General features: G+C 37.6%; 1 protein-coding gene across 2 annotated transcripts; it reads left to right on the top strand.

Moving 5' to 3' along the window:
• Positions 1 to 1,264: 1,264 nt before the first annotated feature.
• tmem87b (transmembrane protein 87B) lies at positions 1,265 to 13,693 on the top strand. Of its 2 annotated transcripts, none has more exons than XM_088087017.1 (19): positions 1,265 to 1,472; positions 3,255 to 3,315; positions 3,409 to 3,500; positions 3,600 to 3,734; positions 3,831 to 3,884; positions 4,080 to 4,251; positions 5,271 to 5,332; positions 5,791 to 5,974; positions 6,073 to 6,172; positions 6,281 to 6,374; positions 7,112 to 7,185; positions 8,668 to 8,774; positions 9,671 to 9,729; positions 9,838 to 9,941; positions 10,034 to 10,107; positions 10,220 to 10,290; positions 10,481 to 10,533; positions 10,622 to 10,652; positions 11,847 to 13,693. In XM_088087017.1, the coding sequence occupies exons 1-19, from the start codon at positions 1,323 to 1,325 to the stop codon at positions 11,886 to 11,888; spliced, it is 1,719 nt and encodes a 572-aa protein (XP_087943143.1). In that variant the 5' UTR covers positions 1,265 to 1,322; the 3' UTR covers positions 11,889 to 13,693. The 2 variants fall into 2 exon arrangements, with proteins under 2 accessions (XP_087943143.1, XP_087943142.1); XM_088087016.1 differs by lacking the exon at positions 7,112 to 7,185 and adding an exon at positions 6,743 to 6,816 and having other exon boundaries at positions 1,266 to 1,472.
• The last annotated feature ends 981 nt before the right edge of the window (positions 13,694 to 14,674 follow it).

The following is a 14,674-nucleotide window of genomic DNA, read 5'->3' as shown; positions in this document are numbered from 1 at the left end:
CGTTTTTCTTTTTCATTTTTTTAAATTTCCTTTATCATGTCTTTTTGTATTTATAATTTCTCTCTCTCTCTCTCTCTCTGTCTGTCTTTTTTTTTTTTTTTACATTTCCTAGGGCCTATTATAATGTGATATGGGACTGGGGTGCCGCCAGGGGTGGATGTGGGGGTACTGTTGCGTATTATTGTGTTTGTTGTTTTCTATGTTAAAAATAAAAAAACAGATAACAAAAACAAACAACACAAAAAAAAACATATGTCTTCAAGTATTCATTCTAAAGAATGGTCTGCTTCTGCATCCATGCTCAGGGGCACAGGAGAGGAAAACCAGGAAAATGTTTGGGGCCCCACAAAAAAAAAAAAAAAGGTAAAAGGTTCCCTCAATGGCAACTCATTTTGGAATATTTTTCAATTACAACCATAAACGACCCTAAACCTCCCATTAAGGCAGTAGTGAACCACTACTGCCCCCCAAAACCTTAAGTGGGGCCCCATGTGACACCTGCATAATGACCTGTAGCAGTCATACATACAGTGTTAGCTGTAACAGTCAGCTATGGTGGAATAACTAAGTACATATACTCAAGCACTGTACTTACATACAAATTTGAGGTACTTGTATTTTCTTTTCATGCCACGTTATATTTCTGCTCTTCTACATTTCAGTACTTTTTACCTCATACATTTATCTAAAAGCTGAAATAATTAGTAAATTAATCAGTGAGCTGAAGTTTTAGTTTTGGGGTGTGTTTGTTTGTATGTTTTTTTACTTAATTTTCTGGTTCAACAAGGTATTTTCATAAGGGATTATCACGTTATAATGTGATAAGTGATTATGGCATTATAATGTGCTAAGTTTCTCACAAGAAAATAACTTCCTTCTTGCAATTATTTTAATAATCATTAGTTTAGGGTGTTTTTTTCTTTCTTTCTAAGATTGGGTGCGGGGGGGTATCAATAATTTTGAGTTTTTGAGGTTGACTTTCACCTGTAACATAGTATTTCATAGGGTGGTATAAGTACTTTTACTCAGCCTGAGTATAGGATCTTAATATTTTTTCCATCGCTGTGTAATGTACAGAATGTGTCATGTCATTAACAGGTGAGTGTTAACTGTGGCTGGTAGATTGTCATTGTAATGACACAAAAGCTGACATTAAACCTGAAGATCTAGCGGGCATATCCTTTTAAGTCTTTGTTCTTTTGTAATAAAAATATATATAATCAAATAAACGGACACACAGCACTGCGCGCTGGGACAGGTACGCGCAGTGCTCCGGTTGTTGACGGCGCCTCCTGCAGGGAGCTGTTCACTCCCACACCGACATGGCTGCTGCAGTCAGGATGAGGACGTGGAGCTGTCCGACCAGAGGAGTTTTCCATCCATGGGCAGTCCTTTGTGCAGTTTTACTCAGCACCATAAATGCGGTTGTTGCAGCACCTGAGACAGGGGTTTGGAAAATCACAGTTGTAAATGTGAGTATCTTATACCCGGAAACACCGGATACCTGCAGCACCGGGTAGCTAACGTTAGCCACATTAGCCTTGTTATGCTCGTTTGCCGTCAGCTGTTAGTGAGGAGACAGTCGTGTAATATGTCCTGCCTTAAATGTATCACATTAATCGTTCTTGACTGCGACTTGATATCCGTAGTAGACCTGGATAAACTGTGCTTAATGAAAGAGCAGAGTGTGCTGTTAGCTAGTTAGCATTAGCCTTGAGTAGAAGGGCTTTTAAGCACTTTAAGGTTAGCTGTAGGCTAACTGAGGTTAGCTGGCTTCACCTTAAGTAAGACAGGCGTCCAAAGACTGTGTCCTATTTAACCGAGATCCAGGAAATCGACTTAATATACAGTACTGTGCAAAAGTCTTAGGCCATCATATATTTGTTCTTTTAGCAAAGTTGTAATGAGGATAATGATATATATATTTCTCAGACTCGATTTTTAAATACATACAAAGAATACAGAGAAAGTGTACAATGCATTAAAACACCAAAATGTCAGGATAAAATGGCTTCTTTAGACTGAAGTCAATATTTAGTGTGAAACTTGAAATCGTACATCCATAACAAAAGGTAGCTCAAACAATTAATATTGAACTTTGGACATATGACTGCAATCTGGTGTAAGTACAACATCTCATGTTATCTGCCGGTGAGAGTTCAAGACATGCTGAGTGGAAAAGGGTATTCACACTAAATAGCCTGTTATAGGTATTTTATTCAAAAATATTTAAGTTTTTAATACTCTGTACATATTTCCTGTATGTTCTTCTTGTATTTTAGCAAAGAGACTCGTAATTAATATGTATGATCATTATAACCTTGCTAAAATAACAAAGTTTAAGATGGCCTTAGACTTCTGCCCTTTTTGTTAACATCCAACACATCATTGTTGTTATATACATCCTGGGAATTGACTTATCAAATACTACAGTGAAGTCTCTCCTCTAGCCTCAGTTCCCTGACTCAATTCAAGGGGAACTAGAAAGCCTTGATCAATAATTTAAGTATTGAGAAGTTTCAGGTTCCCTATGTTGTGTCTGTCTGTATATCTAGTTGCGGTATTAGGTTTGCTGAGATGCAGGGTACAACCTGAAGAGGTCATTGGTCTGTAACAGACTTCATACAGACAGACATTTACACAATTTGGCAATATTAAAGTTTCTGAGGCAGCTAACTCACAGGTCTTTTTCCCTCTTAACAAACACACAAAATGCTTGATTGACTTTGGATCCAGGACAGAACTAATTATTCATACCCTATCAAGTTTCAAATGTATTTATTTAAGAGGTGACAATGTGCATAAACCCACATTCAAACAAATGGAATACACCCAAGTTAGAGCTGGTTTTCATTTGCAGTCCCTTTGCCTGATGTTGACAAGTGTCTTCAAATAATACAAAGAATACAATATGAAGAATACAATCTGTATTATGGCTAAAGACATTGAGGCCAAAACACGCAGAATACAGTTAAACATGTACAAGGTAAGCATATACAACACAATTAAACAAGACGAGTAGATAAAATCCAAATAGCAGATGATGCAGGTACAGTGTGAGTATAGTCATTTTCTAAATTCAGTTTTCCTGATCAGGTTTGTGCAGTCTGTGCTAGCTCCATCTCTTGTAACTAACATCAGTTTAAGTTGAAAATGGGACAGAGGAGGAGGAGCTAAATGTATAAACTAAACATTTAGACATATCCTGCTTAAATGATTAAACAGTAAACAATACTTGATTTACCATCCCACAGACCTCAAGACCACTGCTGTTAAGGAAATCCATGTATAAAGACACTGACATTCAATTGAAAGGTAAGACCGAGAAAATGTGCTCATGACTTATCACAAAAACGGTGCCCCTTTGTGTCCCTCGTGTTTATTATGGCCTCTGTCTTCATCTTTTAGTTGTGTATTTTGGCTGTCCTGAGGAGGTGACCTTCTCTATTCACTGGTATTTAAAATACTACCCCTGTCACAATGAATTCAACAATATTGAAGTAAGTACAGAAGCTTAATGCCATACTAATTAACAGACATTTATCTGTCAAAACACTGATTGTTTATGAATGCTGAACTGTGAACGCCACTGTCTGCAGGAAATGTATGAGAGAACGCCTCTGAGTCGTGGGGAGGGCCTGGATCCGAACCCCCTTGGACCAGGAGAATTCATTGAACACCGACACCGTCCCATGACATGTAACAATGGACTGCGCTCCTTTGAGATGCTCAGAGTAAGTTTGTTACATGACTCGCCTCAGCAGAGTCACATACTGTGCATCATGGCATGTGTCATCTCTCAACTTCCGCTCACTGTTTGTGTTTTTCAGAAAGCCAAAGCAGAGCCTCGTCTGGTCACTCCGCCTGTTGATGGTGAAGTGCTTGTAAGAAAACCTGAATGCTCTTTGATTATAATAGAAAATGTAAATTTAGGATAGTAAAGATTTAAATAACAGAATTAAAAAAATAATGTGTTTTAACCATGAAAGTGTTTTTTTAGTGTTTTTGTTGTTTCCTTAGTTTCTACATACAAGGTGTTGACAGATTTGCAGATAACTTTAACTTTTTTCATACTTCAGGATGAAAATTACACCAGATGGATAACAGAAGAGTATGACAGCAGCAGCACCACGAAGAACGGCAGTGTAAATATCAAAGACAACGTCATAGCCACTACGTGGAAGGACGGGCCTTATCTGCTGGTCGTTAAGTTTGTATCCAGTAAACAGGATGCCAACTGGAATCTGACTGGTGAGTTTTTTAAGGAGGTAGAAGAACTACTATGCTGTGTGACTGGCATAGAGGAGCATTATCACGCTTTGTTGTTTTTGTCTGCGTAGGAATGCAGTTCAAAGCATCGATGATGCACATTAATTTGCAGAAATGACTTCCCTAATTTATCAGAAGCTGACTCATGAATGCAAAGCTGTTTTGCAAGTGATGCAGAAGTGTTAGATTTAAAAACCACAAGAAACAAACTTTTAAAGCTACAGTTGGTAACTTCTGTGAAAATAACTTAATGTCATGTTTGCTGAAACTGCCACTATATTCTGAAAGAAGTACATGAAGCACATAGTCTGTGAAATAAACCCTTTCCCTTCTCCTCTTTTTACTGCTTCCAGTGGCATTCTCCAAAAACTAACACGGCACCCCAAAAACAACCAATCAGAGCCGAGAAGTCTCTCATGCAGCTGTCAATCATGTCAATGACTGTTAGTGAACTTCAAACTGTCAAACAGAGCTAATCAAATATGAATCGAGATTCTGTTACGACATCGACTAAAACTCACCTCAGAACCATATGTCTGTTTATCTCCAAAATTAAGAAGTTTGTGACCTTGCCACCATGTTAGAGTACCAAGCCCTGCCCACTGTCAGACCAACTTTTTTATTCTACAGCTAAAGGGCACACTAAAATTTGTTCCTGAAAACATTTTAGGCAAGAAACAGGCAAAGCAGAGGCTTAATCTTGATCCATATTTAATCAGCACTGCATAGTTTCACAGTTTGACTGCACTTCACGAGTGATATATATTATTGACAGCTGCGTTAGAGACTCCTCAGCTCTGATTTTCTTGTTTGATTTTCCATATGCTCCAAGGCCATTAGAAGCGCTACAAGGCAATAGAGTAGATTTTCTCATTTAGTGCAGTTTGAATATACTGACAGTTTCAGCAAATATGGATGAAGTTTTTTTTTAACCAGCTACAGCTTTGAATACGTTGGGAAACATTCGTCTGATGTCTGGATTTTGTTTTTGTTTTTTCCAGTGAATGTGGTGATGAAAGGCAGCCACGGCTACATTTCTATCACAGAATGGCCTCTCATGATCGTAAGTAGATGACTTGAGTATCAGTTTCTGTTATTTATGTGAGAAACATTGATTAAATATTTGTAAAATACATGTACATTAATGCCAATGTGTCCATAATTCTTTCCTTGCTCTAACTGAGGGTTGGATATAATGTTTTTAGTTTGTGCATGTTTGCAATGACAAAATAGAGTCAACAGATCTGTCCACTGTTTCAAAGAGAGTTCACCTGGAACACAATTAAACAAACGGTCGTAGCTCTGCTCAGCCCAGTACAGTCTACTCAGTGGAACCGAGTGGAGTTCATTTCATTTGACTACAAACTTACGCAGATCACGCTGAAGCTGAATGAGTAGTTTGTACTCTGAAGAGAAAATGAGATGTTTTTGGATGATCTGTCTGGAATTTGGTCTCTAGCTAATGAAGAACAACTGCTCCCATATGTGTTTATAGACTAATCCTTCTCTGTGTGTTTGTAGTTCTACATGATGATGTGCGTAGTGTACATCCTGTACGCCCTTCTGTGGTTTATCTGGGCAGCGTGCTACTGGAAGGATCTGCTCAGGATCCAGTTCTGGATAGCAGGGGTCATATTTCTCGGGATGGTGGAGAAGGCCGTCTTCTGTGCCGAGTATGAAAACACCAACGCTGTCGGCTCTGCATGTGAGTGTCTACAGATCATCGTGATCTTTTTTTCACGTGAGATTGTAAGATGTTTGGTTTCCGAATGTAATTAACATCCCTGTCACTGTTTCCTTTAGCTCCTGGCTTGTTGGTCTTTGCTGAGCTGGTCTCTGCCCTCAAGAGGACTTTGGCTCGATTGCTCGTCATCATCGTCAGCCTTGGTTATGGCATTGTGAAGTACGTCAGCATATGTCTGAAAAAAACAGCTACTTGTGTAATTGAAAAATCCCAAATTATCGTGCAACTTTTCAACTGTTTGATTTTTTTTGTTTTCTTTTATTTTAGGCCTCGACTTGGGCATGTCATGCACGGAGTTGTGGGACTCGGCATCCTCTACTTTGCCTTTGCCAGCATCGAAGGTGTCCTGAGGATCACTGGGGTGAGTTGTGTTCTCTGGTTATTAATTTTTTAAAATTGAGATCAGTGGATAAAGATGTCAACAATAGCAAGTGCCACACAGAAGTTGAAGTCATTTGAATCAGAGGAAAGCAACAAAATAACCAGATTTGAGAAGTTCTAACCTGCTCTCTTTGATGGTCAAACTGAACTTGATAAAGTATCCGCTGATCATTGAGACGACTCATTGTTTCACCACTGCCTGATTGTTCACAACCTAGTATGAAAAATAACAAAGAATGAGCAATACAGTATTAAAACTCTGTTGTTTGTTGTCAGATTGAGTTTTGGAGTAAAATTGACATCACGATTTGTGTATCTTCTTGATTTGTTGGTGGGCCAAAAATCAAGGGTCGAGACAATGGCCCCGCTCTCATTACAGCAATTGTTCTGGCTGTGTTTGACTCCTGCACCATCTGGTTCATATCCTTCCATCGTACTCCTCAGCAGCACTGAAAATCAAACCTCATGTAACAACAAAATGGATGTATTTGTAAATTAGTTAAGCCTGGGATTTTGAGTTTTCTTACCTTTTGGGTTTGGTATTGTGGTTTTTTCTCTTTTGCACTTTGGTGAATGGTTCTATATTTTACTGGCAGTGCTGCCTTTTATTTTATTTTATTTTTTTCATCTCCCATCCTATCTGTGATTTTTTTTTTTTTTTCCTCGTCTTTCTCCTCTTCCTCGTGCCCTCTGGTCCTGCTCTGTCCTCCCTTCTAGGTGAAAGACTCTGACTTGGCCCTGCTGGCCAACATTCCCCTGGCTCTGCTTGACTCCTCTCTATGCTGGTGGATATCCTTTTGTGCACCTACAACCTTTCCCTGTGTGGCTCCTCTCTGCTCCTCACCTCCTTCACATGAGCCCAAATTAGATCAGGAGAGGTTTATCTGCAACTGTCTTCTGCCTGTCCCAGATAATTAGCAATGAACGAGCACTTAAAGTACAATTTTGCAGAGAGACATACAGCCTGCATTAATGATTCATCATTTATCCTCTACTTAAATTTACAGCAACTTATTTTTTTGGTTGATCATTTTAACTGCTCTTAAAATCCTACATTCTTTCTGCTTCATTTCTTCACAATCAGTCATTTTTTACTTTGTTTCCATTAATGTACCATGCTGGTCTGATAGCAGAATGATTGATTTGCATTCCCGCCCACCACACCTTAGAGGTGGTCCTGTGTAATTATCATATACATATGGGTGTTATATAAGAGTGGGCAAAATGGAAAATTCACATCACCTCATGGTATACATTTTCAAATCGCTCAACCCACTTTGACAAAAAAATACTTACATTTTGGAAAAACGTGTTGATTCACCTCTACATCTATCATTTAGCCAATAAAACAAACATTTAAAATATGCAAAATCAAAACGCATACATATATGCACAGTTGTCCACATTATATCTCTGAACCACTCGGCTGTTGGTCTGATGACAATAAGCTTCTGGAGGTACTGGCTAATATTTTTGGAGATCCAGTGTAGCACGTAGATATCTGGGCAAAGATGTCCTCTTCCATGACACAGCTGTTCTGTAAAGGGTGGGACACAGTATTTGACCTCATAGGAGGTATGGAGTATAAAACATGTGTAATGTAACTGTAGCTGCAGTGTCAGAGGGTTACAGCAGATGGTTGCAGTTTAATAATTGCAGTATTGTTGTTCTCAACCATATCTTAATTCATCATATTTGACTGTGCACGTGCTGTACCCCGATGATGTGACGCTTTGACTTCCCTCTTCCCTCTTTTTAACCTCCTTGTTCCATACGTCAGTCATTTCAGCTAGTCTCTATACATAAAAAAAACAAAAAAAACAACAACTGACTAAAAATTAAAATCATCATCAGATGATAGCAGATCGGTTCCGAGATATATTTCTGCTTATGCGTCCCATCTCTTTTGCTCTGCATATGAATTGTTCACCTTCAGGCAACCAAGGCGCACTCCAGCGTGGCTGGTCTATACAAGTCTAAGACTAGTCTTCTAGACTAAAAAAAGACACCAGAATGCTTTGGGTTGACCGGATGGTGGCATATTCATTCTGTAAACTTTCAGTTCAACCTCATTCTAAAGGCAGACTGCTATCAAACCTGAGTCATCAGCCACATTTATTTCACTTCCATTTGCTTAGTTATAGTGGGTAAGTGAAGTGACTCATTGGACAAAAGAGTTAGTATATGAAGAGGTTATAAGGTCCCATGGATTTATTTGTAACATGGTTTCTATGTAACGTCTGCCACATGTTTGCCTTGACTGCCACTAACATCTTTGTCAGCCTGGCACAAACCATCAAGACTCTGAAGCTGAGAAGAAACCCTGTCAAGCTGTCTCTCTACAGGCACTTTACAAACACATTGATATTTGCTGTCATTGGTAAGTGATATGAATACACCTGCAATCATAACACTACGCTCTAGATTTGTATTATCATACCTATACAAAGTATAAAAAAAAAAACAGAAGTCCTGATTCACACACAGTGGATAATCCCCAGGAAAACAAAACACCTACAAAAGCACCCTACAATCAATATACATACTACAAAAAAGAGCCATAATGATCATAAACAATGCTGGATATGGGGAGCATACAAACATGCATTGAAGTGTGTTGATCTGGTGGAATTTAAGACTGCAATTATAATGTACAAAGCAAGAAATAATCTACTACCAAGCAATATGCAAAAAATGTTCCCGTAGAGACAAGGGGTTATAATGTAAGAGGAAAAGTCAAGCTGAAACAATGTCATGCACATATCTTCGAAGTATGCGTGTATCTGTTTGTGGTGTGCTTTTGTTGAATGGACTGGAGAAAGAAATCAAAGTAAGACTATCAGACAGTTTAAAAATATGTTCAAAAAGGGAATTTATTTGAGGTACAGAGATGAGGAAGGGAAATGTAAAGCACGTTATTGGTGATATTATTGTTAATGGTTTTCTTTTCTAAATAGGGATAATATTGATTATTTATATGAGGAGCATGAACAGTTGTTCAGGTGTGGGGATGAACACATAGATGGTTTGTGATTGTGGATTAATAAGTTAGAATAGATCAGCGGTCGAAGTATTTTACTTCTTTCTACTCCTTTTCAGACAGGAAGTTTTTGCTGCTTATTAAAAATCTGTTACATATGTTCACTGTTATGTCTGTGTGTTTTTTATATGCATAGTATTTTATATATTTATTTATTTTTTTTAAATGTTCAAAAGAAAGTATATTTAAGTCAATTCAAAGATTTGTCTCTCACACCTTTCCCTTTTCTCCCTCAGCTTCTGTCATTTTCATAGCATGGACGGCAAAAAAATTCCGGCTAGCAGAATGCCAGTCTGTGAGTACGGTTTGGCGTATTTATTTGTATTAGTGTGAAAGAAAATAAATTACATTTTTGCATTTTATTGATAATTGGACAATTGGATAATTGTTTTTTGTTTTGAAGGATTGGATTGAGCTATGGGTGGAAGACGCTTTCTGGAGATTCTTGTTCTCTGTCATTCTGTTTGTCATAATGTTTTTATGGAGACCATCTGGAAACAACCAAAGGCAAGTAATACACTGACTATGTAATTTACCAACATTAGCTGAATTTGACTTTTTTTGTGCTTTTTTAAATTACTTAATTTCTATATCCACAGGTATGCTTTCACACCTCTCATGGATGACTCTGACGACGAGGAGATTGAGGAGTTCATCGCCTCTACAAACCTGGGTATGCTCACTCTGTGTGAGCGTTACTTTTATCCAGAACACTGCTGCAAAAATTTCCATAGTGTTATTATACTCATTTATTTTGTAATTTTCCTTCATTTTTTTCTTTCCAGCTGATGGCATGAAGTTGAGAGCATCTAAAAATGAAACGAATGGCACGGTGAAGCCTGCAGAAACAAACCCAGTCAGTAACACAATTGCACACTTGGTTTGAAACTGTTGTGTATTGATTAGTTTAATTCAGTGTGGTTTATTAATAATTATGAACCCATGATAAGAGTAGCTGTCCAAGTTTCGAAAATGCAGCCGTGCAAGTATCACACATATCAGCAGATGGCAGTATTTTTACGTTTTCATCCCTTTTTTTTGTGCAGGAGGATGACTTGAAATGGGTGGAGGATAACATTCCTAGCTCTTTTACTGATGTGTAAGCATCCTGTCAAATTTATATTTATTAATCGAGTGCTTTCATATAAGTCGTGTGATTCTAACGAAGTCTTTTTCTGTCACTGCAGAGCTCTGCCAGTCCTGCTCGACTCAGATGAGGTATGAAGTACTTTAGAATCTCTAAATATACATAATTATAGGATTCACACACCTTATTTCTCTAACCAGAGACATCTGGTCTAGATATATGCATATGAGTAACTTCATCCAAAAACAGTAAGACTCACTTGACTTGCTGTCTTAGTGGAGTTATGAGAATGACTTCAGGACACAGCGACAGGAGCCACAGTGAATTCTTTTGGGACTTTAAGGCACATTTGGCCTCATTCACCAACATCTTCCTAATTCTTTTCTGAAATTTGTTCTTTAGAAAAGTCTGTCAGATTCATGATGTGTTCTTAAACCACAGAATTGTTCACATCTGTGTTCTTATAATGAAGAATCCCATTGTCCTTGTAAAGTGAAAGCGTGTGCCAGTTGATCCTGATTAGCATAGGTAAACGCCTTTCCAATCCACATAAAAGGGCGTGAGACTGCAGGGCTTTGTGCACACATAGAAATTATGAAGAAAAGTTGAGAGAATTTTAAGTCAAGAATGCCCAAACTAAAGTCTAGAGAGGGTGGAGCACTGGACTTCAGAAGTAAAAAAAACTTCAATAGTTTATTAGAAAGTATACATTAAACGGGCTGTCATATTTAGTAGTGTCAGTATAACACACAAAAAAGATGCCTTGGATGCTATTATTTATTCAGTTAATGCTGTATTCGGAAAAGGGCGGACAACTGATGCCGTAAAAACAAAAAAAGAAGGTTGGATCTCAAATCTGAGGAAATATTGCAAGACATAGACTTACCTTTGGCCAATAAACAATCACTCATTATTGGATGGCATGGTTCCTAGTTTACAAAATGATGTGAATTGAAGTGTAGTTTATTTTAAAAGACCATTATGCTTGGTAAATTAACTAAAATAATTATTTAAAAATATAATTTAAAAAATGATGTATTATAATCTTATACTGTCAGACAACCGTAGAACCGAATAAAACACAATAACCAATTACTTTTTTTGTACCCACGTCAGTACCCAAATGTGTGCAGGTGTGCTTTTGAGTGTGCGTAGATTCTGTTCTCGCTTCCGAACATAACCCAAATAAAAAAACATCGTTGACAGTCAGAATGAAAACTGCGCAAGTGGGTTTTGAGAAGAAATCTCTTCTTATAGCCGTTGGTGAATGAGGCCAAATGTTTGCATTCTCACAAAAACTGTTAAAACTTTCTATTGTTTGACAGGAAATCATGATGATCAGATATGAGATGTCAAAGATGGAGTGAGGCGAAACATTTCCAGCCATCAGCTCACATGGAGGGAGAGCGCAGCAGCTGTCTCTGACTCTGCAGCAGGGTTTTCTCCAGGATTTTCAGTCGGGTGGTGCCATGTAGGTTTTATCAGGGGATCTTCCTGTACGGCCTTCACTTAGCAGGGAAGTGCAGGCCACAATTTAGGGGGAGCTCTGCTTATTTCCTCAACTTCTCCAGAGCGAAGGACTCTAACAGAGGAAAACTGTCTTTTCACTGACCAACTGGTTCACCATTTCCTTGATTATGATCAGTTTTGAGCCTTTCTTTCCAAAGAGAATGTTTCATTTTATATTAAGTGCGGTATTTATTTCTGTTATGTTCATGTGAATTTATTTTATCAGAGAATTAAGAACAGTGGGCCTCATGCATGAACATGCTCTCTAATATAGTGTCTTTCTATGGGTATGTAAATGTTATTGGTTGGTTGTAATAAAATAAGATACTTATTTATGATGGGAAAATAATAAAAAGGCCCTTTTATTCTCAGTAATTAACACCAAGAATTATTTATCAAAGTTATTTTTGCAACCAGAAGAGAGCTGGAGAATTTGACTGTAGTTTATTCGTTAATTTTAAACAGGATCATTCTTTATGTGTAAATCTAAAAGTTCAATAACAGTATGTATTTTGTGTCTGAAGCATACTTTTTGTTTTTGTCTGTCAGCATTAAAATCTGAGATGAGAAAAATTTAAACACATTGATTTTGCTCTTATGCACTTTGCGGATCAAAGTTGTGCCTACATGTAGTTCTTGTGTGAGGCCTAATCTGTTCAGGTAATTGAGATCAATATGTATGAAAGTGTCGTCATGTCTCTGGCATCCTCAGTATTGATGTGTGTGAGGGAGGATGAAGCACAAACAAGTGATTTGTACAGTTTAAATGTTAACTGGGCTCAATAGTGTCGAATTTGGGGTCTGAATCTACTGTATGTGTGTGGTTGGACAGGTTTTGTGTCTTCTGAAATAAGGAGCAATATATTGTACCTATGTTAATATGGAGTTAAGTAATTTCTTTATTTATTTGTTTCAAGTGTACTTATAAGTTGTTAAAGAGTGTGTTCACCCATGTTTACTCTAAAGTGTGTTTACAATGTGTGCTTCCATTTTATTAATGCATTGGGCCCTGAACAATCTCACGGTGTATTAGGGGGACAGCAAACTTGCTTGTTTCTTTGCGCTGTTTGCTTTCTTTGCTGATGGAAATCATTGTGGCAGTTTCACAGACACCTTAATAACATTCATGTTCTGTCAAATAAGTCTTAATATTTCAATTTTTTTCTGAAAATGGTGTTTTTGTCAGTGTAGCTTTGGAACACTGTTGTCATGTTCATGTGTGTTGTCTTGACTAAATATAACAGCAGGACTTTTTCTGCTTGTCCAGGCCATCCCATATTATGACACATGAGATAAGTTATGTTGTTAGCATAAGCACAAGCTGATCACTTGGGTTTATAATGTCATTTTTCCGTCTTTTTATTGGTTGGAAACCTTGAGTAATTGTGCTTATTATGGCAAGCTGTCCTTCTGTTACATAAAACTGCAGACACCTGCAGCGGACCTCGATTATTTGTACAGATGGGTTTTGGCTGATTCCTGTTATTTCATAATTCCACAGGTGGAGAGGTGTCTGGATAATATGACTTGTCTTTTTCTTTTTTATTTCATGGGTGTCATGAAGAACTGGGCTTGAACTTTTCATACCAGCAGTTTTTTTCTCTCTTCCTTCTCAGGAAGTATGTACAATATTAATATTAAATATTAATTGAACACAAGAGAATGTTGCTTTCCCGGTCTATGATTTTTCGGTATTAATTTGGCAATGAAACATGCATATTTTACTACGGTGGTCATTTTGCTACATTAGTTGAAATCTGTTTCTTTTTAAAGCTGTAAATACCATTTTCAAGAGGAAATGGGAGAAATGCTTGAATGAATGGACTTTTGTGCGCTAAAAATGATGATGAATGATAATGAAACACAGATTGAAGAAAGAGGAGTTTGAATGAAGCCCAGTTGCTCAAAATATAAACCCTTTTCTCTCAAGCCATTAGCCTTTAATAGGCTTGTGATAAAGAGGGCTAAAACAACGCAAAGCCCACAGACAACCTAATGTATGTGCCATGTTAACATTACAAGTTGTTTTATGGAGACCAAACTATATAAAACTTTGAAATTAGGATGCCATTTTAGAGATGTGTTATTATCCAACATGTACATACATCACTTTGTATCAGCTACTTGCACCCTTTTCCATTAAAGAAGACCGTTTCAAACCTGCTTTAGGCCTCTGCTATTTAGGTTTAAAAAACCTCAACAGCAACCACACAATTATGAAATCACCAATAAAATGTCAAAAAAACAGATGTGGCATCATTTGTAGAAAAGCTAGAGAGACCTGGTTCCTCCATCTGAGCAACCTGCTACATGAATTCATTCAGTTTTACAACAGTTTTCTTGTCTCTCGGCTTTCTGTCTTTGCTCATAGTAAGACTGCATATTTGACAATTTATTTGTCTCAAACATTTAAAAAAAAACAAAACAACTCATTATTTTATGGCCTGTGATAGCAGATTAAATGTGACTTTAAAGTCTGAGACAAAAGCAAAGGGGCCTTCATTCTGCTTTCCAGTACCCTCACATGTTTCTGGATTTCTTCCAAACAGTTATCCCACATGAAAGATGATCCACAGGCGACCTCTCCCCTCTCCTGGATAATAAAAGTACAGAAAAATTCCTCCCCAGTGCCTTTCATAACGAG

The sequence above is a fragment of the Plectropomus leopardus genome, chromosome 13, assembly GCF_026936395.1.
Source record: "Plectropomus leopardus strain MGB_pleo_1.0 chromosome 13, ASM2693639v1, whole genome shotgun sequence".
Classification (NCBI taxonomy): Eukaryota; Metazoa; Chordata; class Actinopteri; order Perciformes; family Serranidae; genus Plectropomus; species Plectropomus leopardus.
This window is presented reverse-complemented; position numbering and strand designations above follow the sequence as displayed.